This window comes from Chelonoidis abingdonii, chromosome 5 (genome assembly GCF_003597395.2).
Source record: "Chelonoidis abingdonii isolate Lonesome George chromosome 5, CheloAbing_2.0, whole genome shotgun sequence".
Taxonomy (NCBI): domain Eukaryota; kingdom Metazoa; phylum Chordata; order Testudines; family Testudinidae; genus Chelonoidis; species Chelonoidis abingdonii.
In genome coordinates, this window is record NC_133773.1 from 143,092,671 (window position 1) to 143,115,736 (window position 23,066).

Below are 23,066 nucleotides of genomic sequence, written 5' to 3' on the forward strand. Positions count from 1 at the left end.
AGGATCCATTGTGATCATCCAGTCTGACATCCTGCATAGCGTAGGCGAGAGAACGTCCCTGGAATAATTTCTGTTGGAACTAGAGAGCATCAATTAAACGATTAATGAAAAGGGTAAGGATGGCGAATAAAGTGTTGCCAAATCTTTCCTTCAACCTGCGGCTAATCCCTTAATCCTGTGAGTTAGGCACAGAGAGAGTTCAGTGGTTCTCAACCAGCGGTACGCAGAGCTCTTCCAAGAGGTACATCAGTTCATCTAGAGATTTGCCTAGTTTCACAACAGGCTACATAAAAAGCGCTCGCGAAGTCAGAACAAATTAAAATTTCATAGAGACAATGACTTGTTCATACCGCTCTATCTATGATACCCTGAAATGTAAGTACAAGATTTATATTCTAGTTGATTTATTTTAGCATTGTATGGTAAAAATGAGAAAGTCAGCCATTTTTTCAGTACTAGTGTGCTGGGACACTTGTATTTTTATGTCTAATTTTGTAAGCAAGTCGTTTTTAGGTGAGGTGAAACTTGAAGTACATAAGACAAATCAGACTTCTGAAGGGGAGTACAGTCGTCTGGAAAGGTTGAGAGCCACTGCAATAAAACATCTCAACTCCCCACACCCCAACTCCTGTATATGCAATTTACTGCCTTGTCCATATGCAGGTTTTATGTTCCCTCACATGGGTGTTATTAATAAGGTGCCTCGCCTCGGAATCTGGCTTTAGATCAAGAAGATATGATGGATGGAGGCTTCATACTCATAAACCTTTGTTTGCTTTTTCTTTCTTTCTTTTTTTTTTAATTCCTGGAGACTGCAGTCCAAGAAGACTCCTTGGCTGATGAATTTATCTTTCTCCCTCTGTTTAGGGCAGGTGGTTGTGATGTGAAAAGCAGGTTCTCCACCGTAAATATTTGCAAACACGGTTCAGTGTATGTGTGGGTATGAAAGCCGACGAGTTGAACAGTAGCAGTTCTATCCCTGGCTACTTTGACGTTGTGATCAGAGGAGCTGGCCAGAGTTCTAATGAAGATAAATGAGGATCCGTCTCCTTGGATAGTCTGTCTTTTATTGATGGGCTGTGGGGTGAAAGGCTAGAAGCTGAATGTTCATTTAAGCAGACGTCACGAGTTTCTGCCGAGGGGAAGGTGTAAGAAAAAACGCCTTGTACTTGAAATTTACTCTCAGGCGAGCGCGCTCAGTTTTACAAGGCTTTCTCCATTCCTTCCCCATCCATCATTTCCCAGGAGTCCTTTGTAAATGCAAATTGCACTTTGATAGGAATAATACACTGAGCCTCTATTAGTGTCTATGTAATGGAGAGGGCTATTTTAGTGCCATCACTCTTAAAAGAAGCTCCTCTGTGCCTTATTCTAGGCTGTGTATCAAAAACCAATCTGAAAACACACTCTTGTCCCCTCCCACTCTCCACTTTTCAGCTGGAGTCTGGCTTCAACAGGGCAGCCCTGAGTGTTTTACCATATGAATGAGAGCTTGGTCAGCTGCCCCTCTTACCTGCTTCTTATAGCAGGGCTCTCACCACAGAACCAGGCAGGTACCCAGCTAGCTTCCAACAGGCTGCTGCCACTCAGTGGGATTCAGCTACTCACTCCAATTCAGGGCCTAGAAAATTTACTGGGGAACCTCGAGTTTGGAGTGGTGGGGGGGTTATCTTTTTGGTGTACCTGGGGCCATTTCTTGCCACATTCTCTCTTGCCCTGCTAGCCCAGTCCCTGAGCAGCATAAAGCTGAAAGTGCAGCAGGTCCCTGTCATGCCAGGCACTATACAATCACCATTTTCTCCCTTCCCGCCGAGGGACACTTCCACACTGCATCTCCTGCTCCCAGCCAGTGGAGCCGTGGTTCCTGCAGTCGGATCCATTAACGTTGGGCCCAAGACGCACTTACCAGCTTTTGGGAAATGTTTGACGTCGTTTCTCTGGCTTTGAAACCAATCCAGTGTTTATTTTTTTGTTTTGTTTTGCTTTTTAAATGAATTTGAAACCATTCTTGAATGTTGATACCTGAGACATTTCAACGACACTTTCGCGAATGGGGTAGACCGAAAAGTCATGAAAATTTTTGAAAAAAATCAACATTTTTTTATTTTATTTTCACAAAAGGCGCCTTTTTTTTTTACCCAAAATACCCCAACTCTTTTCCTCTGAAAGATTTCAACCCATTCCAGGCTTCATGGAGGCAGATCCACCGGTCTGCACAGAACCCTTTGTAAACCGGTCTGGGATGCTAAGATAAATATGGGACAGATTTCCAGCTGGTTGACTGCATTGGAGCCAGGCCGATTTACACCAGCTCTACATATTTACACCATCCGGGAATGTGCCCCATTTACTTCTAATCTGGCCGGTTCCCTGGACCCCACGCAGCCTGTGGGATTGTGCTTAATACCGAGCACAGGAGTGGATTTGAGTCTGAGCAAGATCTGTCTGACTCAGCCTGGTGGTCAACACAAAAAGAAATGTTCTTGAAACCTCTCCCATGCAAAGATGGGACGTTGTTAATGACCAAACAGAAAACAAAACAACAACACAATGGGGTGGGGACAGGCCAAAAAAACCCAAACCAAAAAACCCCAGAGGAACAAGGAGAAAAATAAATCAATAAATCACATAAACGGGATGATGGGAGAACAAAGGAGGGAAAAATAAAAAGCACACAAGGAATTTTCCTGTCCCAGAAAAGCAAAGGACAGGATGGGGGAGGCAGAGCCATTAAAATGAAATTTTGAACTTGAATGACAAAAGGAAAAGAAATTAAATCCAGCTCTGATCCTGCGGGTGGGCGAAGGGGGACAGTTGTCTTTATTTTCTCATTTTCTTTAAAGATGGGAGACCAAAGGCAACACTTAACAAGAACCTTCTAGCCACAAGCGGGGGGGGAGGAGTGGGGGATCGGAGNGGGAGCGGGGGTTGGGAGGGGAATGAGAACCGAAAAAGACTCCTGCAGCAAAGTGGGAGTTTAACTCCACCTCCGAGTGATGCTCTCACACATGATATATCTTGACCCTCTCTTCCCATAGCATCAGAGCACCTCACAGTCTACCTTCACAAGAGTGCTGTCGGGCAAGGCAGTGCTATTATCCCATGTTGCAGAGGAGGAACTGAGGTGCACTCAAGGGCACACAGCCAGGCTGTGGTGGAGTCAGGAATTCAACCCCCATTTCCTAAGTCCCAGCCAAAAGTCCTGACCCCAGGACCACCCTTCCTCTCACATCCCTCTGCCATGAGCAGATGTAGCCATCTCTTCTTGAGACTCCGGTCATTTAGGGCACTTGTCTGTACAGCACCGAGCACAGTGGGGCCCTGTTTGGGGTCCTTGGGCACCACCTCAACAGAAATAACATTGCTGAAGATTTCCTCTCATAGAGCCAAAAATCTCCTCCTGGCTCCACGCAGCAGTTCCTGGCTGCAACATTCTCCTCTCCCTAGTCTTGCTGCGCTTGCAGTGGGGAGCAACAAATTGCTACAGGGTGGAGCCAAGGAAAAAATGTTGGCCATTAAGCCCTCGCCTCCCTTTTCGTTATGATGCCTTTTCGCTCTACACCCCTTACTTGGCTGTTTGTCACCTGGGATGGGGTCTTAGCCACCAGCACTGGTGCAAACCCCTGTGTAAATCACATTGCCCCAGTGTAAATTGTGTCCGTTCCAGGCATTTGCTCCCCGTGCGGCTGCCCTGACATCCCAGTATGCACCGGGCTGAAGTGCACGATGCTGCAACCACCACCAGCCATGGTGCTTACTAAAAATCCCATTGTCTGTCGATGGCCTTTGGGATGCGTCCTCTTTCAGAGCTCATTAATTTATCTGTCATTTGATAGCTAGGTGGGCCAAGCACCATCCTTTGAGCTTCAGCAGGGGAAAGCCACCTTTCAAACAGGTGGGCAAGTTAAATGAAGATGGGGTTGGGAGGACGGAAAGCAGATTCTAGGGTCAGAGAGATGAATGTGGTTTTCGTCTTAATGAATGTGAATGGATTTTGGCAGCTGCGGCATTGGACGGTATTTTATATGGGTGTCTTGTGCTCTTAAATTTAATTGTTCCCCTGTCTGGGTCTAGGGGATAAGGGCACCGCATAGACTGAAAGGATAAATGGGTACATTTTCACACCAAAATACTGGCAACTCCCTATCCATGCTGCTCTTCAAACATGACTCCTAACGCCTTGCTTTGCTGTAGCCTTTGCATCTAAGGATCTCAAAGCACTTTGCAAACATTAATTCATTCGGGCCTCACACCCCTCCTGATGAGAGGCAGGGAAGTTAACAGACAGCACGACAATTATCAATCAAACACACCCATCTGTGTGTGAGAGAGAAAAGTACTGAATGTGGAACCGGATTTGGCTCGTGTTTGTAAAGTGCTTTTAGATCCTTGGGTAATATATTACTGAATATAATAATCTGGGCATGCAGCATGGATAGAGAATTGCCAATATTTTGGTGTGAAAATGTATCCAATTATCCCCACCCACTGTCCCGATTTTTCACATTTGCTATCTAGTCACCCTCCTTCCATAACTCACTAACAATAAGGATGTGGGACAGAAATACAGAAATAGGAAAAATGAAGAAATAATTAGTGTCTGTTAAACTAACTAGTAGGTGAGTGTCACATGAGCTTCTGCTGCAGGTTTAGGTGGGGTTGTTCCATCTCTCACTAAAACATAAACACTTAGTAGAGAAATCCAGGTTGAGTGAGACTAAGGATTAGCTCTGGCTGAAACATGGTGAAGAATTGTCCCAAAAATATATCCACAAAATTTGAAATAATTTTCATTCCACCAGCCCTGAACAGGGAACAATTTTGAGTTTATTCAGTTGTTTTTTTTATCAACAATATTGTTTTTAAAATGTGTTTTTTTTTTTCTCTCTCTCTCTCTCTCTCTCACACGCCCGCCCGCCTGACCGGCACTTTTCAATTTTGGCATTGAAGATGGGGAAAAGAAAATTTAAAAAAAATCATTTTCTGGTTTTGTCAAAAAAATGGAAAAAGTTTTTAAAACCCCACAAATTTCTCACAAAAAGATCCATTTTTTACAAAAACCTGTTTATTGTTTATTTCCTTCAAAGAATTTCAACCAGTTCTTCCAATGATGGGCCGGATTTTGGGAGGGGCCGAGGTCGAAGGGAGCTGAAGGCGCTCAACGTATCTCTGGACCAAGCCACCTCCTGCTCTCTCCTTTAGTCTGACCCTGCGATCAGCTGTGACTCTCCAGCTCTTAGCCCCCCAGGTTAGTACAGCACGGCAGGCTTGGTGAGGGGGCTGTGCTCTGTCTTTGCCTTTCTCAGCTTTGTCCAGTAGAGCCCAGCTTGGAGCCCATCAGCGAGCCCCACTCTTGTGTTTTTGTAGGTGACTGAGATGGGCTGCCTGCTGGTTTGCCGTTATGGGTTGGCACATTGGACCTTTTCCCCCTTCTGACTCATCAGTGTCTTTCAGTGCTATGGGTGGTGGGTGCGTTACGCATGTTAGACACTAGCCCCGGATCTGGGGCTCTGTGTGGAACGCAGAAGCAGTATAAACCTTGCGACAAGATCATTATGTAATACGAGCCATTTGCGAAGGGCTAACCTCTCCTGGGGGCTGATTCTGCTCCACTTACACTGCTTGCCTCATAGGGTTCAGTCCAAAGGTTCCTGATTTGGGGCCCAACCCTGCCGTCACGTAAGCCTTTGATTCCTGGTCCACAGCCGTACTCAGCAAAGCATTTCAGCACGTGCTTAACTTCAGACCTTTGCTTAAGTCTCACAGGACTACTCATGTGCTTAAAGATATGCAGGCGTGGAATACGGGCTGGAGGTGAAAGGCTGGTGAGTGAATGCAGGGCTTGCTCTGTGCATAGGCCTTGCTGAAGTCGATGGGAACCGCCCGCAGCGGCGAGCTCAGCGCTCGGAAGTGATGTTCTAGCAGCATCGGGCTCTGATGCCGGAGAAAGCAGGGTCTTCGTTAATTCAAAGTGCAGCACCGTGCAGGAAGCAGGGGTCTGCCCACTGCAGGATCCCAGCCAAAAATGAAATGAAGAAGAAATGGGACTGAGGAAGGCAAGTTCCCTGCCTGTAATGAAGTCATCCCTCCGCCCCCATCTCACTCTTTCTGGTTCTTACTGAACTATCCAAGCTGGATTGGAGTTGATTCTTGTCCCTAGCTCATAAAAAGCACTAATGAAGAGCAAATCTTGTTGGGGGCCTTTGGAAACGCAGCAGCCTGAGCTGCACGGTCAGTGGCTTCTCAAGAGGAGACCTACCGGGGTTTCCTGCCCACACCATCCGCCCCCAACCCCTTCAAACGACCCCATTCCAATCCTGGAGCTCATGAGGAATCCGACACATCTTGAGCGTCTCATTTCAGCATTGAAGGAGACAATGAATCCCACATTGAGCTTCCCTTTGTTTGTGACAGGAACTTAATAAGTAAACAAGGCATGATTTAGGGCAGAGGAAAAGGCCATTTTGGTGGGTTAAAAAGCATGGCGTCTGCAGACCTTTATTTGTTGCTAATATAAAATTACATGCTGTCCCTTCGGCTGAAACGCAAAAGCCAGTGCTCTTCAATGCTCCTTTTCTATTCATGCTTTTAACCTTCTCTCCAGGTTTGTAATGAGGGGAGTAGGAGATTCGAAGAGCTGGGCAAAGTGGTGAAAACCAGGAAAACGATGTGAGGTAACACCGGGATGGATAGCACATCCTAACTACGAATGAACTAACAGCCAAATGCACTCAGCATTTGCATCCAGGCAAACTTGGCTTTAAAAAGGGTACTTTCCGAGCAAAGTTTAAATTCTTCAGATTCCCTCGCAACTGCATCTCCTTGAAGCTGTCCCATCAGCAATGCTTTATATTAAAGGATCTGGTGTGTGTGTGGATATAATATAATATTTAAATTTCTGCAGCAACATCTTCAAGCTATGATCCCTTTAAAATATATGTGCTACTTGCCTTACCTGCAGTTCTCGCCTTGGATTATGTTGGTATTTTCATTTGAGATGAACGGGGGAATTCAATCTCATTTATTTTCCCTCCAGAGCAGAATAAGATATTTCTCCTTATGCCTTTTTAATTTTACAAATTTTTACAAAATTATTAGCATGCAGAATAACAAGGGTTGCATTCTTGCACTGATGCACAAATTCTAAGGCAGCCCCGTCTTTCGAGTAATTATCTGCCGTTTGCAGAAGATCTAGGCAGCAGAAAAGCCAGATGGTTTGCAAAGGAGACTGATATTTGGGGGAGAGATTTCTGTGGCAGTGGAATAAAAGTGAAGGGTGTCAGGAAAGGAAGAATTCATACCTTTTTTTTAACAGGGGAGGCTTAAAGGCATCCAGACAATTTCCAAACGGACATTTTATAAGAGAAAAACAGAAAGGAAAGATAAAAAATGGAAAAGAAAGGAGGAAAACTCTGAAAAATGAACAAAAGGAATCAAAATCTGTGGGGGAGGTGGGAAATTCCCCCATCAGAATCTCAAAGCCAGGAAAATGTATTTAAAGCCTCTGTATACCTGGGATTATTAAGAATATGTAGTTATGTCTGGTCTTTCAGTTAAAGATTTAAAGAGACTATTCTTTCCCTATTCATCTGAAGCAGCAAGAAGCTTGAGCTTTTTGTGTGTTCAGCATCTCTCACACAGAAACGAGACGCACAAACTGTTCCTAACTAACCAAGAAAGGAACAGTGGTGCAAAAGTGTCTGGATTCGGAAGCCATCCTGTATAGGGAGCAGGTACCAAGCTGATCTCCTTCTTACATAGGATGTTTCTATAGGGAAGCAGCAGAGGACAAATGCCATTCAAGCGAAGAACGTTAGCAAGTAGATCTGTGGACGGAAAGTGTACATAACAGGCGGCGTCCCTCTGTGCCTTTGAGGGGAATCCTTCTCTGGTGCTAGCAGCAGCAATGGGAGCAAATACATAAATTGTTAGTGTGCGGACTCATTGAATATATCTCTCCAGCACCCCTAGCCCTCTAACCTTACGCTCTATTAGCACCAGGGAAGTATTGATGAAATCTGTACTAAGTACCTGGATCCTGCTTTGCAGAAGTCTGTAAAGGGAGTAGGATCTGAGGATCTGGTTCCCATTTACTCTAAGGCCCCTTTATACCTCTTTGGCAGTGTAGAGAGGCCTTAAAGTGAATGTAAATGATATTATAACATATCTTACACATTTACGTAAAGGGGCCTTAGTGGAAATGAGAATCTGTCAGCTGAATCTCCATTAGTCACCCCGATCCCAATGCAAGGCTCCCAATACAATTTTCTTCAAGCTCAGTTTAAAGCCTAATTCTGCAAAGCCACCGATTGTAGCTGGTCACTCGGGGCAGGTTCCGCCGTAGTAAGAAAAGAAGTGAGACACCTTGCCCTTTTTTGGGGTGGTTTTTGTAGCTCTTTCGCCACAGTTTCTAAAAAAGGTTGGAATTCTACCATGCTGCATTTTTCTCAAGAGAACACACACACAAAAAGAAGATCAAAATGATCTGGCTCCTTTCTCTTGTTAGTATCCTATTAAACAAAAGACAGATGAGGAGAAAAGGAATGAAGGAAAGGAGGGGAAAAATATCACCTGTTCCCATGCAATCTTAAAGCGATCAGTCATTATCTCTGAAGCTTCACATTTCTAAAGGGCTTCCCCCTACCCCCGCCCCAGCCTTTTGAACACTGACATCTTGTTAAAAACAAGAAGAGCTCATGAATTTTAAGCCCCCCAATTTTGCCTTCTTCCCCAGGGTTAGAACTATAACTTGCAGGAGAGACATTAAAACGAAATAAAACCAAATGCCACCAAAACAAAAATCAAGCGAACCCATCCAAAGGGCCCCAAATCCTTGCCTTTCACGCGGCTGTTTCAACATTTGACAAAAGCCCTTGGTTTTCTGTCATTCTTTTCATTTCCTTGATGGATCCCCAATTGTCAAGCCTTCAAGAAAATGCACTTTAGCTCTTTGTCACCAAATGTAATTTGATAAACTCTTTGCAGAAACATACTGGTTTCCGAGTCTTTTCAAAAACTGTTACTGCAGGGAGAAGGGGTGTGGCGAGGGAGGGGGAGGATATTTGAGAATCTCAATTGAACATTTAAAAAAAATGTTTTCATGGTGGGGGTTGCAAGGGAGAGAAAAAGAACAACAAGCGGGGAAAAAAAAAGTTTAATCTGCGATCTGAAATGTGCACACTCATGTGAGGGGCAGCAGGGTGTGTGTGTGGGGGGGGTGGGCCCTACCTTGCCACAGCTCTTAAATGCTTGTGAATACTCATTTTCAGACATCATGCTGTGGGCGGATACCACACCAGCTTTTATTCTATAAAATGCTCTTGGCTTCTTTCAAGGGGGGAACAATCCGTAGGAGGTAGATTTGGGTCAGGGGGGCGGGGGAGCAGTAAATTGTTCAAGTCGAGTTGGACTCTAAGTATTTGGTAAGTTACAAATTTTTGTTTGTTTGTTTGAACTCTGAAATGTTTTGCCTATTTGAGATCCCAGCCTATAGAATGTAGAAAATATTGCTAGCTGGGGCTGGCATCAAATGACTGTTGTTTCCAGATCTGGGGAATTTGAGCCAGTTGCTCTCTAAACATTCTTATCCTTCTCTTTTTCTGAATTGCTTCAGTCAACGTTTTTCATATTAGGGTGAGCTACCCAGCAACTTGTAAATTGCACTGCAAGCTGTAAGTTGTCTGATTGTTAATAACAGCAGGGCCAGATTCCCAGTTGGCAAAAATGGATCTATAAGGAACATCTCCAGCTGGAGTAACTTCACTGAAGTCAGCAGAGTTACAACAATGTACGCTAGCTGAGAATCTAGCCCATCCACTTTAGAATTGTTTTGGTGTAAAAAAAAAAAAAAAAAAAAAAAAGTGACCAGAAAGCCAGCTGGAAATTAAATTGCAGGGTCATGTTTTTTCAATTAATAACTCAGCAAGAATGATACTTAAATTACAGAGAAATTGGAGATTTTATTTAAATTAAATCAGATCTTTAATAGATTCTGTTTGTCTGGCTGTGCTGGATGTGGGGTTTCCATTAAAGTATCCACATTTATTTGTTTAATTTTACACAGACAGTTAGGTGTGTAAAGTGCTTTGAAATCCACTCATGTGAAATATGCGATAAAAATATAAACCCCTTATGGTTAAAGGAAAGAAAACTAAAGCCTAGAACAAATAAAACAAATAATCTAAATAAAAAAGAGAAGCAAAATGAAATCTATTTTGAACAAAGTAGAGCAGAGAGAAATATATATCCAAAGGTTTCAGATTTTTGCTGAAAATTGACTTTAGATCAAATACAAATATTATGCTTTTGTGTGTAGTTAGATATGACGTATAAGAAGACCGCTTCTGTAATGGTCATACCAGAATCAAAAATAGCAGTTGTGTATTTCCAATCCATAGCAGGCCTTATTTATTTATTTTTATTATTTTTATTTTTTTTTACTATGGTGGCTAAAATATTAATAGAAACAGATCAGTATGTTAAAAAGATGTCAGGAGCCAGAAGGGCAACAAATGCTTGAAAAAATACAAAATAATTTCAGAAGCAAATGCTATATTTCAAAAGTAAACAGTACCTAGAAATGTATAAGTGCCCTTCAAGACTATTTCATGGTATGTGCTAAAAATATATATATGTTAGCATGGAGTGGATTCAGTTTTGCCTGCTTAATGTTCATAGCCAGGCATGTAAAAGTGTAGCAGGAGAGTTTGTGTAGTTAAAAGAGGGAACACAAAATGTATATAGGGGAACGATGTGTTGAGAAAAGTAAATCAGGTGCTCCTGTTTATCCTTACATAATACATGAATGAGGGGGCATGCATAAAATGAAAGGCTGCAGCAAATTTAAAATTAAGAAATATATATATGTATGTAGATTGATTTTTACATAATGCATAATTAACCTGTGGGACTCTGCCATTCTCTCCAAGCTGAGATTAGCAGGAATTCAGAAAAGAACTGGACATTTGTGCAGCTACAATGAGAACATCTACTTACATTTAACAGAATTGTTTTAAATAAAAGCTTGGAAGGGGATATAAACTCCCGTGCTTCAGGGCAATCACTAACTGATAGGGGTCAGGAAGAAACTTTCTCTGTGAGCAGGTTATTCCACAGTTGCTCAATACGTGAGGGTTTTTTGCATCTTCCTCTGAAGCATCTGGCACTGGTGGTTGTCAGAGACAGATGGACCCTTGATCTGAGCTGCCATGGCATTTCCTACAATCCTTAAGATTAGTCCAAAAGCAAGCCAGGTGGTAGGGTGTGTTACACGGGACAGCATCGTCCCCATGGATCTATGAGTGCTTCTCACTCTATCTGTGTAGAAGGGGCACCCTTTCCCCACCACAGCTTCTACCCACCCCCATTCCCAGATTTTTGGGGGGGTTGAGGTTCCATGTGTCGGGCAAGGTGAGAGAAGCAAGCCGGGGTCGCACACACTTTGCCCTTAACCCAGGGACCAGTGAATGTGGCTGGACAATACAGTTCAGCACAGCCATGCTAACAGCAATGGAGCTGTGCTGTCACGGCAGTGGGGCGATCGGCAGGGAAGCAGTTGGGGCTGGCTTCCAATATATCCCTGACATCTACAGGTGCTGGCTCCAAATCCCCTTCTCAGGGAGTGACACCCCCACCCTTCCTGGTGGAATAATCTGTTGGGGATCCCCTTAGGGGAACATCAGAGTCACCTCCCAGCCTGAAGGATTTTCCTATGGGCGGGAAGCCTGGTATGGTCCTCTGTGTTAACCCCAAACTTTCTGGCTGGAGGGAACGGAGCCCAGGAATGATTAACTCAGCAGCCAGGTCACCACTGCAGTGGGGGGTTGCTCCAGGGGCTTCAGATTGGGATGGGCTGTGGGTAGACAGATACAAAGGGCATGTGTGGAGGGGGGGGGCATGGGGAGTGACGCATGGGCAACAGGGATAGTGCTTCTGCTTGAGAGCTTCTAATACTCAGGAGGCCCCTGAAGGAGGAACAGTTAGCAGGGTAATACCAGCAGGGGACAGGCTTGCCCCTATGGGCGAGGGAAGGGGAAACGCAAGGATGCTCTGATTTGTCAGGCAGAGGGAACTGCTTTTTCTGCACAGGGATTATTTCGGGACAGACGTCTGACACCCTGAGCACTCCTTAGCTCTCCCCTGGTGTGGGTGTGTTGCTGTTGGGAAGAAGGCAAGGCTGCAGTCATGCTCTGCCTTTTCAGTGAGCCCTGTGGGCGCCTCCCCTTACGCCCCTACGCACCGCCATGAAAGTCAAAAGCACAATCCAGCCCCTCACGTGGTCACTGAACTGCAGGGGGGCGAGACGCAGCACATAGTCATGGTGGGGTTAAGGCACATCCATGCAGAGGATGAATAATGACGAACGGCTCCAGCCGTGCCCCTGTCGTTTTCCTTCCTGTCCATGGAGCTTAAGAGCCAACATTATATTTCAGCATGGGCTTTCTCTGTTCCCAGGCAGAGCCCAGTTGCCTGCTCCCATGTGGAGCCATTCTGCTGCATGGCCTATATGTGCCATTGCTTTCCACATCGAGGCCAGCATTTGAAGAGGCAAAAATAGGGACTGAGTGAGAGGCAGCAGTGGGCAGTTCACTGTCCTAGCACTCAGGAGACCTGGGGTCTATTCCTGCCTCTGACACTGATCTGCCCGGTGACCATGGGCAAGTTGCCTCCACCTCCTTGTGCCTCAGTTTCCCATCTCTGCCTTTGCCTGTTCAGTCTATTTAGAGTGCAAGTTGTAAGGGCTGTACATACAGTACCTAGCCTAAGAGAGCCCTGGTCTCAAATGGATTAGGTGCTGCTGTAATGCAAATATTAATAATTCACTGTCAGTGTCCTTTACAGCCACCAATGTACGATTGCACTGGGAGTTAGTCGCATGCACTGTTACTACCAAACCGAAATGCAGAGCTGTTCCTGGTCAGCTATTTCACTCCAGCACTCTGTTTCTGGGTCATCTTAGGAAAGGTGTTTTGGTTTCGCACAACCACAAAAAGAATTTTCAGGAAGTGGCAGAGAGTGGGGTCTACTGGTTAGAGCAGGGCCCTAGGAATCAGTACTCTGTGGTTTGAGCATTGACCTGCTAAACCCAGGGTTGTGAGTTCAATCCTTGAGGGGGTCATTTAGGGATCTGGGGCAAAAATCTGTCTGGGGATTGGTCCTGCTTTGAGCAGGGGGTTGGACTACATGACCACCTGAGGTCCCTTTCAACCCTGATAGTCTATGATTCTATGAATTTTTGGGTTCTGTTTCTGGCTCTTCTAGTGACTTGCTGCATGATCCGGAGCAGGACACTTGCCTGTCCTGTGTCAGATCCTCCTCCATAAAGCGGGGATTAGAGCTGGTCAAAAAATGCCTGAAATTTGTATTTTTGGTGAAAAAAACAGGTTGGGATTTTTGACAGAAATGTTCATCTTTTGTTTGACCAGCTCTAGTTCTGACCAAAAAATTCCAAATTGGGACATTCTGACTAATTTTTTCACTAACATTTTGCCAAAAAAAACCAACAGCAAATTTTCATGAAAGTTTTAATGGGGAGGAGGATATTTATTTACCACCCAGTGGGTTTGTAAGGCTTATTTAAGGAAAGCTTGTAAAGTGCTTTGCCTGCAATCTGCCTGGTCAGTGGAGATTGGCATTACAAGTAGAGCGTGTTAACAAAATTCCATTGCTACAGTTTTGCATTGGAAAATGCTGTTTCAACGAAACTGACTTCTTTTTTCGTGAAATCCCTTTGATTTAACCAAAATTTTGTTTCAAATAAATGGGAAAATATAAAAAAAAAAATGTTGAAACATTGGCTTTCAAGATTCAGGGACTGAAAAGTTTCAGTTTTCTGCTTCGAATTAACTTTGTTTCCTTTTGTGTTTAATTAATATAATGTATTTTATTTTTACATAAAAAAGATTGAAATGGAAACAATCTTTTAAACTAACAATAACAAAATATTGCTATTTCCTCCAAGCAAATTTGTTAGAATTTTGGTTTGTGAAAAAAAAAAAATGTTTTGTGTCCCAGTTCAGAATAGGGAGAAAAAATCAAAAACTTGAAATTTTTTGCAGGGTAGAAAAACCCCCAGCTCTAATTACAAGACACTACTAGTGGGGGTTAGCCTGTCTTGCCTGTATATTTTCTCTGGGTTTGGGGGAAAGGCCCCTCATCTGACAGGAAGTCTGTAATGTCGATGTGGGACTGCTCCCGAATTCATGAATGATGACAGGTGCAAACACGGCTGCATGTGAATCCTCTGAATGCAGCACACATGACATTGACATGGCTGCTCCAGGAAACTTAGAAATATTAACAATCAGGTGCTAGGGGAGTTTAATTATTATTTTTTCTTTTTATGGGGGTGGTGTGGGGTCTGTGTCAAGGTCCTATCCCCATTTTCCTGCAGTCTGAGCCAGGACAGGTGTAACTAAAATATCCATCTCAGCTGCTCTGGGGATGCCTCACTTCCCCTTACTTGCTAACTGACCGAGGCTGATAGATTGAAACTTTAAGTATACTCCAGCGGTTCTATCGCTGTGCTCAGTGGAGCATTTGCCAGGGGCTCAGGAAAGCCGGCTGATCACCTGGTGTTGGATTCCCCTTGCTCCCAACTGCTAAACTGTATTAAAAGCCAATTACATTGACATTAAAATACTTTCCTAATGTTGCTTTGCCAGGGAAACAAGTGCTGTTGGTGCCTATGTGATGATGAACAGGGAGGGGAGGCAGGGTGCTGGTAATGGGGAACATGCAGGGAGACAGGGAACAGGACGAGGTGGTGGATGGGGAGATGTGGTCTGGGCCATGGAAAGGAGTGGTGGGGGCATGAATTCTGAACTGGTTGAGATTTAGTATTGAGGAACTTTGTCCAGGGTGGAAGATGGGGGATGTAACAAGATCTTGTCCATTGGGCATTTAAGCTATTGTGGTCAGACAAATGAATGGTAAAGCTATTTTATGCTAATTTACCACCAGACGTACCCCACTTCCCAATATTTTATAGTTGTCTGCAGTCCTACTTCCTTCCCATCCTGAAGGATCCCAAGATGCTTCCCACACCACTGAAATGCAGCCATCTCTGGGGCAAAGGGTGACCACTTGCCAGCCTGTTCCACCAAAGCAGGAAAGGGGAGGGAAAATGCTGGCGAAAGACATTGGGACAAGCTTGTATGGGATTCTTAATGCTTCACCCTAAGCAGAGACAACCTCAGGCTTCATCCCAAAGACCCAAACACAGTAAATTGCAAGGTATTCCAATTACGTACGTAAGAAGGGGTGATGGACTAACTTGATCCTTTCATAGATTCCAAGGCCAGAAAGAAACCATTGTGATCATCTAGTCTGACCTCCCGAATGACGCAGGCCAGAGAACTTCCCCATGAGGATTTGAAGCCAAGGTGTCTAGGACTCTCAAACCTGAGCCTTAGAATAGAGAAGCCATCCCCTGGGCCAGAGAGCTGGCTGCTACTGGCTTTTCTTCCCACTGTTATTTTATTACGTGTGTTGCAGTAGTGCCTCCCAGCTGTAGTCACGGGCAAAGGCCTCAGTGGAGAAATGCAGGACAAACAGGCAGCCCCTGCCCCAGAGAGCTACAGTCTCACTGTGTGCATTGCTTCAAGTTCTGTACTGTAGAAAAACCACCTTCAGTAGCCTCCGACCCGTGGGAGGAGTGTTGAGCCTGTGGAGTTGGAGGTGCTTGTATGTACCCTAGATAACTCAGGTCACTATGGGTGAAATTCTCCCCTGGGCAGAAGGCCAGCTTGGGGACAGGGAAACTGAGTCACAGAGAGTGGTCACGGTTACACAGCAAGCCAAAGGTGGGACTGTTGGACAACAGAACCGAGGAGTTGTGACTCCTAGTGCTGAGCTCCGAGTACCAGATGTCATTCCCTCCACCCCACAGATCCCAAGGGCAGCTGTGTGGCGAGGTGGGTGCTCCAGGTCTCCCCTTTGCTCCCGGTGGCACTGCCTCTGCCCACCCTCCCTCCTCGAAGGCACTGAAGATGTGAAGGGAGAATGAAAGCTGCTTGGCAGACGCATTGACTCTCACAGTGATTTTCTATTGGAAATCCATCAGGGTCTGAGAAGAGCACATCATGGAGAGAGGCAGCTCGACCCACTGTGCTGGAGGGAGGGACTTCAACCAGGCACCAAGAACATAAGAACAGCCATACTGGGTGAGAGCAAAGGTCCATCTAGCCCAGTCTCCTGTCTTCCAACAGTGGCCAATGCCAGGTGCCCCGGAGGGAATGAACAGAACAGGTAATTATCAAGTGATCCATCCCCTGTTGCTCATTCCCAGTCTCTGGCAAACAGAGGCTAGGGCCACCATTCCTGCCCATCCTGCCTAATAGCCATTGATGGACCTATCCTCCAGGAATTTATCTAGTTCTTTTTTGAACCCCGTTATAGTGTTGGCCTTCACAACATCCTCTGGCAAGGAGTTCCACAGGTTGACTGTGTGTTGTGTGAAAAAATACTTCCTTCTGTTTGTTTTAAACCTGCTGCCTATTAATTTCAGTTAGTGACCCCTAGTTCTTGTATCATGAGAAGGAGCAAATAACAATTCCTTATTTACTTTCTCCACACCAGTCATGACTTTATAGACCTCTATCATATCCCCCCACTTAGTCGTCTCTTTTCCAAGCTGAAAAGTCCCAGTCCTATTAATCTCTCCTCATACAGAAGCCGTTCCATACCCCTAATCATTTTTGTTGCCCTTTTCTGAACCTTTTTGAAGTCCAATATATCATTTTTTGAGATGAGGCGACCACATCTGCATGCAGTATTCAAGGTGTGGGCATACCATGGATTTATATAGAGGCAATATGATATTTTCCATCTTATTATCTGTCCCTTTCTTAATGATGCCCAGCATTCTGTTCACAAGGAAGCCAGGAAGCAGTTGCTCCCACCTTTCCACCCTCCCTGCCCCTCCTGCTTTTGCTTGGAAAGTGGGAGGGACACCAGGCACCTCTGAAAGGCTGGTGGTATTATTGCCATGTTTGGGGAAACTGAGGCACAGTGTTTGCGTTACTTGCCCAGGGTCACTCAGCAGCTGATTGATGGAATCAAGGCTAGAAGCAAGTCACTGGTTCTCTGCTTTAACTGGTAGCCCTCCTGGCCATACTGCCCCGCAGCAACCCTGTGTAGTAAAGGTCTGGGGGGTGGGGGGGATGGATCACTCCACATGTTGGGAGATGCACTAGCTGGCTTATCTGGAAGATGCTTCTGCAGCAACTGCACAGGAAGGAAGGTGGGGAAAGGCTAGGCCCAGAGAAGCAGAACCATCGCACATGGCTGAGTTCAGTGGATGCCCGGTGCTCCCACTAGTCTCCCATGTTGTTCTCCAAAGGGGTGGGAATGCAGGGGAGACATGGGTGCCTGTGTGAAAAACGGGGCACCAGGTCCCCATTGACCCTAGTCATAGGGCCTGGAGATCACCCAACTCCCTGCTGAGCCACTGTTTGACAAAGGAACTTGCACAGAAAGGCAGATGGACATTAGACACAGCTCAACAACCACTAGGACATCCAGTTCCTCCCACCTCCACCCAACCCAGGACTGCTCCTTACAGCAGACTCTCTAGCATTGTTTCCTGCTGAAGGTAAAGAGGCCTGGGAACCTGCTGCTTGGGAAGCAGCCCTCCAGGAGGGCATGGGCTGCTGCTGCTGCTGCTCTGGGAACCTGCCTTGCTGAGAGCAGTTTAGCAGTTCCCAGCACCCCTTTGACTGCAGAAAGGGTCCCCAGCAGCTGGAGGAGAGAATTATTTAGCAGGAAATTTAATATGGGATGGCCTCGGTCTCCTTTCTGCAAGCGAAAACCCCTTCCCCTTTTGAGGGAGGGGGCAGTAAAGACACATCCTGGCCCAAAGAGCTTCTGAGAGGGTAGTTGTTTAAACTGCAGCCTCTATCCTGCAGTGCCCAGCAAGGGAGAGGTGTACTTAACTGGGAGACAGGGTTCTGTTTCTAGTGCTGACCCCTAAATTTGGACAGTAGGTCCTGCAAAGACCTGCTAGGTTAGATTGAGGGACAGTCTAATGTTACCTCCAACAACCTACCGTAGAGGCATCTGATCCTTTGGAACCCGGGAATACAATTCTCCAGCTGTTTGCGTAGATTATGATACATTTTTTAAAACGAGAGATACTTTAGCAGTGGCTGAACAGGCACCAGGAACAGATAGAAATGAAAAGTGGACAGGAGGGAAAGAGGAGGGAAAAAGAGATCGCCTGGTTTCCTATGTCCGTTCGCATTCAGACGAACCCCCTTTTGAACGCAGCATGCAAAGATGCGCTTTTCTTTTTCTGCCTTCACCTGCTGTTCGGAGCGGTGTAGTATCCAAAGTGTCCACCAGGTGGGGTTACAGGGCAAAGAGTGAACCGCGATGCTCCAGGCTGTGGGAGCCGAGAGACTTCGCTTCAGCTCTGAAAAGCGCAGGAACAGGGAGGGGGAGAGAGCGGAGCGCCTCTCGCATCCAGTGCTCCGGGCTAGACGTGCATGGAGGGCAGAAAACGAGCCAGTCCTTCAGGCGCTCCGACACACACACCCTTTTCTCTGGGGCCATTGGCTCACAGAAAACAAGACAATCTGAGACAGAGGGAGAGAGAGCGACACCCAGCTCTGGTTTCTGTGTCCCACCAGATTCAAACCCGCTGGGGAAGGGGGGAGAGTCAATAAACTTTTGTTTTTCCTGTAATCTGAAGCACATTCTTTGCCAATCTGCCTGTCACTGCCCAGCCCTGACACTACCTTTCCCTGGCGTGTGGGTAGCAATCTTTGGGTGTGGTGAGGGGTGGGGCCGGGAGACTCTCGATAGCAATAACTATTAGATTTAGGAGGAATCAAAGGAGAGAAAGAAAGTTTGCCAGCCTCCCTCGAACTGGGATGGCAAAACTTCAGTTCTCTATAAAATGCAATGGTGTCTCTTCAAACACACCTTTCCTCCAGCCCCAGGGAAAGCGCACGGGCGGCTCATGCAGAATAAGAAAGCCAGATCGGACCCTGAGATTATTTTGTCGAGTAATTTTAAAGTCTTTGTGGGGCTGATCTCCAGCGGCACCGGTGGAAATCAGTTGCAGAGCTCCTGGGATCGTCTCCTGCTGCGGCAGGGGGTGTGTCAACGAGACACCGTGGAAAGAAAGATCTCATTCAAAAATAAAATCAGTGAAGCGAGAAACACAAGCGGCTGCAAACAGGGGTGATGCCCCAGTCACCCCCCTCGCCCCTTTCCAGGTGTAAAGCTGCTGCAAAAGCCCAGGGCTGGGAAAGATGCCCCCACATGGCTGAGCGCATGTTTGTTTATCTCCTTGTTGTAGGTGTGGATCGCGGCAGACAGGAAAATGAAAAACTCAGTTTGATCCTTCTACAACCCTCCCTGGCTGTCTCTTTTCTGGGACTGAAGCCAAACCTCGCACGCTCCAGCGCCCGGTCTGCCTAGACATTCACCCCGCCTCCAAAAAGTCCTCTGAAGTGAAGAAGGGGGGGGGGGGGGGGAGAAGCCAGCAGCTGGCTGCTTGCCCATTACTCAGCCTCCCTGCCTCTATATAAACACACACATTGAGTTTCTTTTTTACTCACATTGAGAGAGGATTTAACAACCAAACCTCCCTCTTCATAGCAATGCAGTGGAGAAAACTCTAGGGCTTACAATAACCAGGCCTATATATAGCTATATAACTCTCTCTCTCTCTATTTATATATATATATACATATATATATATTTAATTCCTGCTCCATCTCTCCAGATCTTTGCTGAATTATTTCACGATATAGATAGATGCTATATTTTTCTGGCTTGCATTGGCAGCAAAGAGATCTATAGTATTTGCATAGGGGTTTTTTCTTCTTCCTTTTTAAAAAAAATTTGATTGCACACAGAATTTGTGGGTTTTTTTTTTTTCTTTTTGGCTGTGTGCTCTGTAAAAGTTTACTTTAAAAGTTTTCAGAGAGGGGAATCTTATTTTGCTGCTGGTTGGGGGGGAAGAGAACCAGACACCTCCCTACCCCACCCCCCAAATTCTGATCTCCTCCCCCTTCCCTGCTCTGAGCTCACCTTCTATGAAGTGCTACAGTGGGTGACTTTTTATTTGCCTTTTTGTGCCTGTGCGCGGTGCATTTCAGAGGATTTGGGTTGTTCCTCCCCTCCCTCCTCCTTCTCCTTCCAAATATGCTTTTCGAAAGTTTTGATCTGGTTTCTGCGCTGGCTACCCTTGCTGCATGCCTGGTATCATTGACACTGCTCTTGGCAGTGTCCCAACAGCTGTGGCAGCTGCGCTGGGCAGCCACTCGGGACAAAAGCTGCAAGTTACCGATCCCTAAAGGGTCTATGGGATTCCCCTTAATCGGAGAAACGTTCCACTGGCTGCTACAGGTAAGGATTCCCCTTCCTTCATTTAAGGTGGTCTGGGACAGTTAGTTTGCACCAGTGGGATTGCATCATGCATTCTCGCAGGAGCACGGGGAAGATTTCAGAGGCACTTTTATTCTGTAAGGGTGTGTGTGTGTATGTGTGTGGGGGGTCATTTTCAAAGCAGAATGAGGAGTTGAATAGAAGCCTGTCGATTTGCAACATTTTATGTCCATGGCAAGCGGATTGCTCTGAGCCTCTGAGTGTTGTCTGGGCACGTCGCTCTGAGGCAGATCTCATACAGGAATTGCATTCATTTCAACAGCAGCGTGCATTTAAGAATCGAGACCATTTACTGCTCGAGGAGGCAAAAAATCTGGACCGTTGAAATTGTGTTTTATTGGCCACTAAAAAAACAGTGAGTCTCCTTTACAAATTATCCCTTTTGCCCAAGCAGATGGCTGGGTGAACTGTGAACTTTTAAGACTTCAGAAAGATGCCTGTTTTCACTACTGTAATTCTGTGGGTCTCATCATCGCCAGGGACTGGGGTCACCATGGTTCTGCCCCGCTGTGTACCTCTTAGCCGGCCTGGGAGTGAAAATGATCCAAGTGGGTGCATTGCCCCTTTAAGGCTAGGACAGAGTTACGTTAGTCAGCCAGGTAAAATCAGCTCATTTCTGAAAGTCAGAGTACACACTGGAGCGAATCCCGACCCCTGGCAGCAGGGTTGCTTGTTTAAAAATCGGTGACTGTCGATTCAGGAGCGATAGAAGGGAAGTGATTCTGATCTGCAGTTGTTGCCATAGATTAGATTAGATGTATAAACAGTGTAACTCAGATCCACTGGAGTGGGAAGCATTTGTAGGTAATCGTTAGATTAACCCGGGATTAGCCTTGTTAAAGGCTGAACAGCGTTTTGTGGAATTTGATCACCCCCAGACCGAAAGACCTGGGTAAAGTCACCACTGGGTGACGGTGTGTGCTAGTCCGAGAACTCACTTTTAGCGGTGCTGATGAAGCGTGGCTGGTTATTAAGGAACAATCCCCAATCCCCCGTGAAAACACAGTACAATCTGTTGTCAATAACGAGCGCTTTGAAGTGTCCAGACCATCTACATTCAATATCCAGGCTGTTCGCTGCACAAATCTGTCGCTTTCATTCACCACTCTGGTTAAATAGATTTCGCCTGGTTTAGGAGGGAACCCGCGTGGCATTAGCAAATGTATTATTTTAAGGATGCTCTAACGAGCAAAGGTCAGATTTCATTGGTTGATTTGGGAAGAGGCGGCTACACCGGTTTACACGGTCTTGGTTTCTGAGCGGATTCCTTCCCTCGCACATTTCGATGCTAACATCGGGCTGGTGTGCGTGCATGCCGGTAGCACCTCTCCTTCCCCCTCGGACCCCAACATTTCTAGCCATAACAAGTTACAGAATCAAAACAAACTCTGGAAACACCCAGCCACAGAGCCTCTCTTTTCACCCCAGCCGGCTTGTAAAAAAGAGGAGCGCTCCTGGCAGCAGCTAAAGAGTTAACAGCACGCTCTCAATAGTGCTTTATTTTTTAAAGAAATTTATCAGATTTTTACAGGGGGACCAGAAAAGGGTTCTCCCTTTCCACAGGCTCCATCCAAACAGAGTCCAGGGCTAAAAATACAAAATGTTGTATAAATTGGACTCCACTCGAAACTCCTACCACATAAAGGTGTCCTTTGTGCTGCAGTGGAAATGCTGTACAAATAACTCTTTATTAACGCCACAAAAAGCACTTTAATTATATTTACGCAGATCAAGAAACAGGGTCACCTGAAACATCGAAAATTCACAACCGCCCTTTTGTTTTAAAATAAACACACACCCCCACCCACACACATCACTTCAGTTTGTGTAGCTACAATGGTTAAGCGCAGATTGGAACTTTTTCTTCCAAGCGATTGTATATAGAAAGTTTCTCACAAGGTTTCTGGGGTTTTTTTCCGGGGGGGGGGGGCTCTTTGTGCCCCTTTTCTATGCTAAAAGAACCTCCGCGCATGTGGGAAAGTTATTAAAACTCCAGAATATGCAGACTGACTTAGCCCAAGACAATTACACCCTTAAAAGTCATTCAGATTTCATGAAAAGTTTTAAAGCTTTGGTATGTTATGAAACTAAAAGGAGGCAGTCAGTTGTTTTGGTTTCCTGAATGAATTGTTCTTTATGGGATCAATCCGCCCTCATTGGAAGACTTGGTCATTAATTCACCCTCGCAGACAGAGAAGAATAGCATGAAACAGATCTACCTGTGTTGAGGACCTAGCAACTTACAAGCAGTGTTCGTGCTATTCGCTATCACGGTACTTTAAGTAAAGTTTGTGCTTTCATGGCAAGGGGGTAGGAACTCGACGCTAAGACCTCGGTACCTTTCTTGTCGAGAGGTAGTGGATAAGATAACAGGAAGACCCTCTAACTTCATTGGGGCGCAGCCAGAGAGAACAATGCCCCCCTATCGCCCAGGGCCCAGCACTTCACTCAATGACGGGGTGTGGACAACAGAAGAGTGCTCCCAATTAGCCTGATGATCCAGGGAACCTGACTGTATCAAGGTGACACAAGCTTGATGGGAGCCGGCAACACCCCTGGCAGCCCAACCTGATGAGTTTTAAGGATACTTGATTTCACGCGGCTATGCAAAACCGTGTTTAGATAGATACGTTCATTCCACCAGGCTGTCTCGGTCTATAGCCCCCCCA

General features: G+C 45.8%; 1 protein-coding gene across 3 annotated transcripts in view; it reads left to right on the forward strand.

Moving 5' to 3' along the window:
* Positions 1–9,378: 9,378 nt before the first annotated feature.
* Positions 9,379–23,066, forward strand: part of CYP26B1 (cytochrome P450 family 26 subfamily B member 1) — a 121,565-nt gene continuing 107,877 nt past the window's right edge. For 2 of the 3 annotated variants that reach the window (XR_012656010.1, XM_075066682.1), the window contains exon 1: positions 19,681–20,358. Coding sequence is in view for 1 of the 3 variants with exons in the window: in XM_075066682.1 (XP_074922783.1) it covers positions 20,155–20,358 (204 nt within the window). In the remaining 2 variants the exon portion in view is untranslated. Of the gene's footprint in view, positions 9,423–19,680; positions 20,359–23,066 lie in introns of those variants that run through there. The other variant, XM_032787096.1, reaches the window with a different exon arrangement.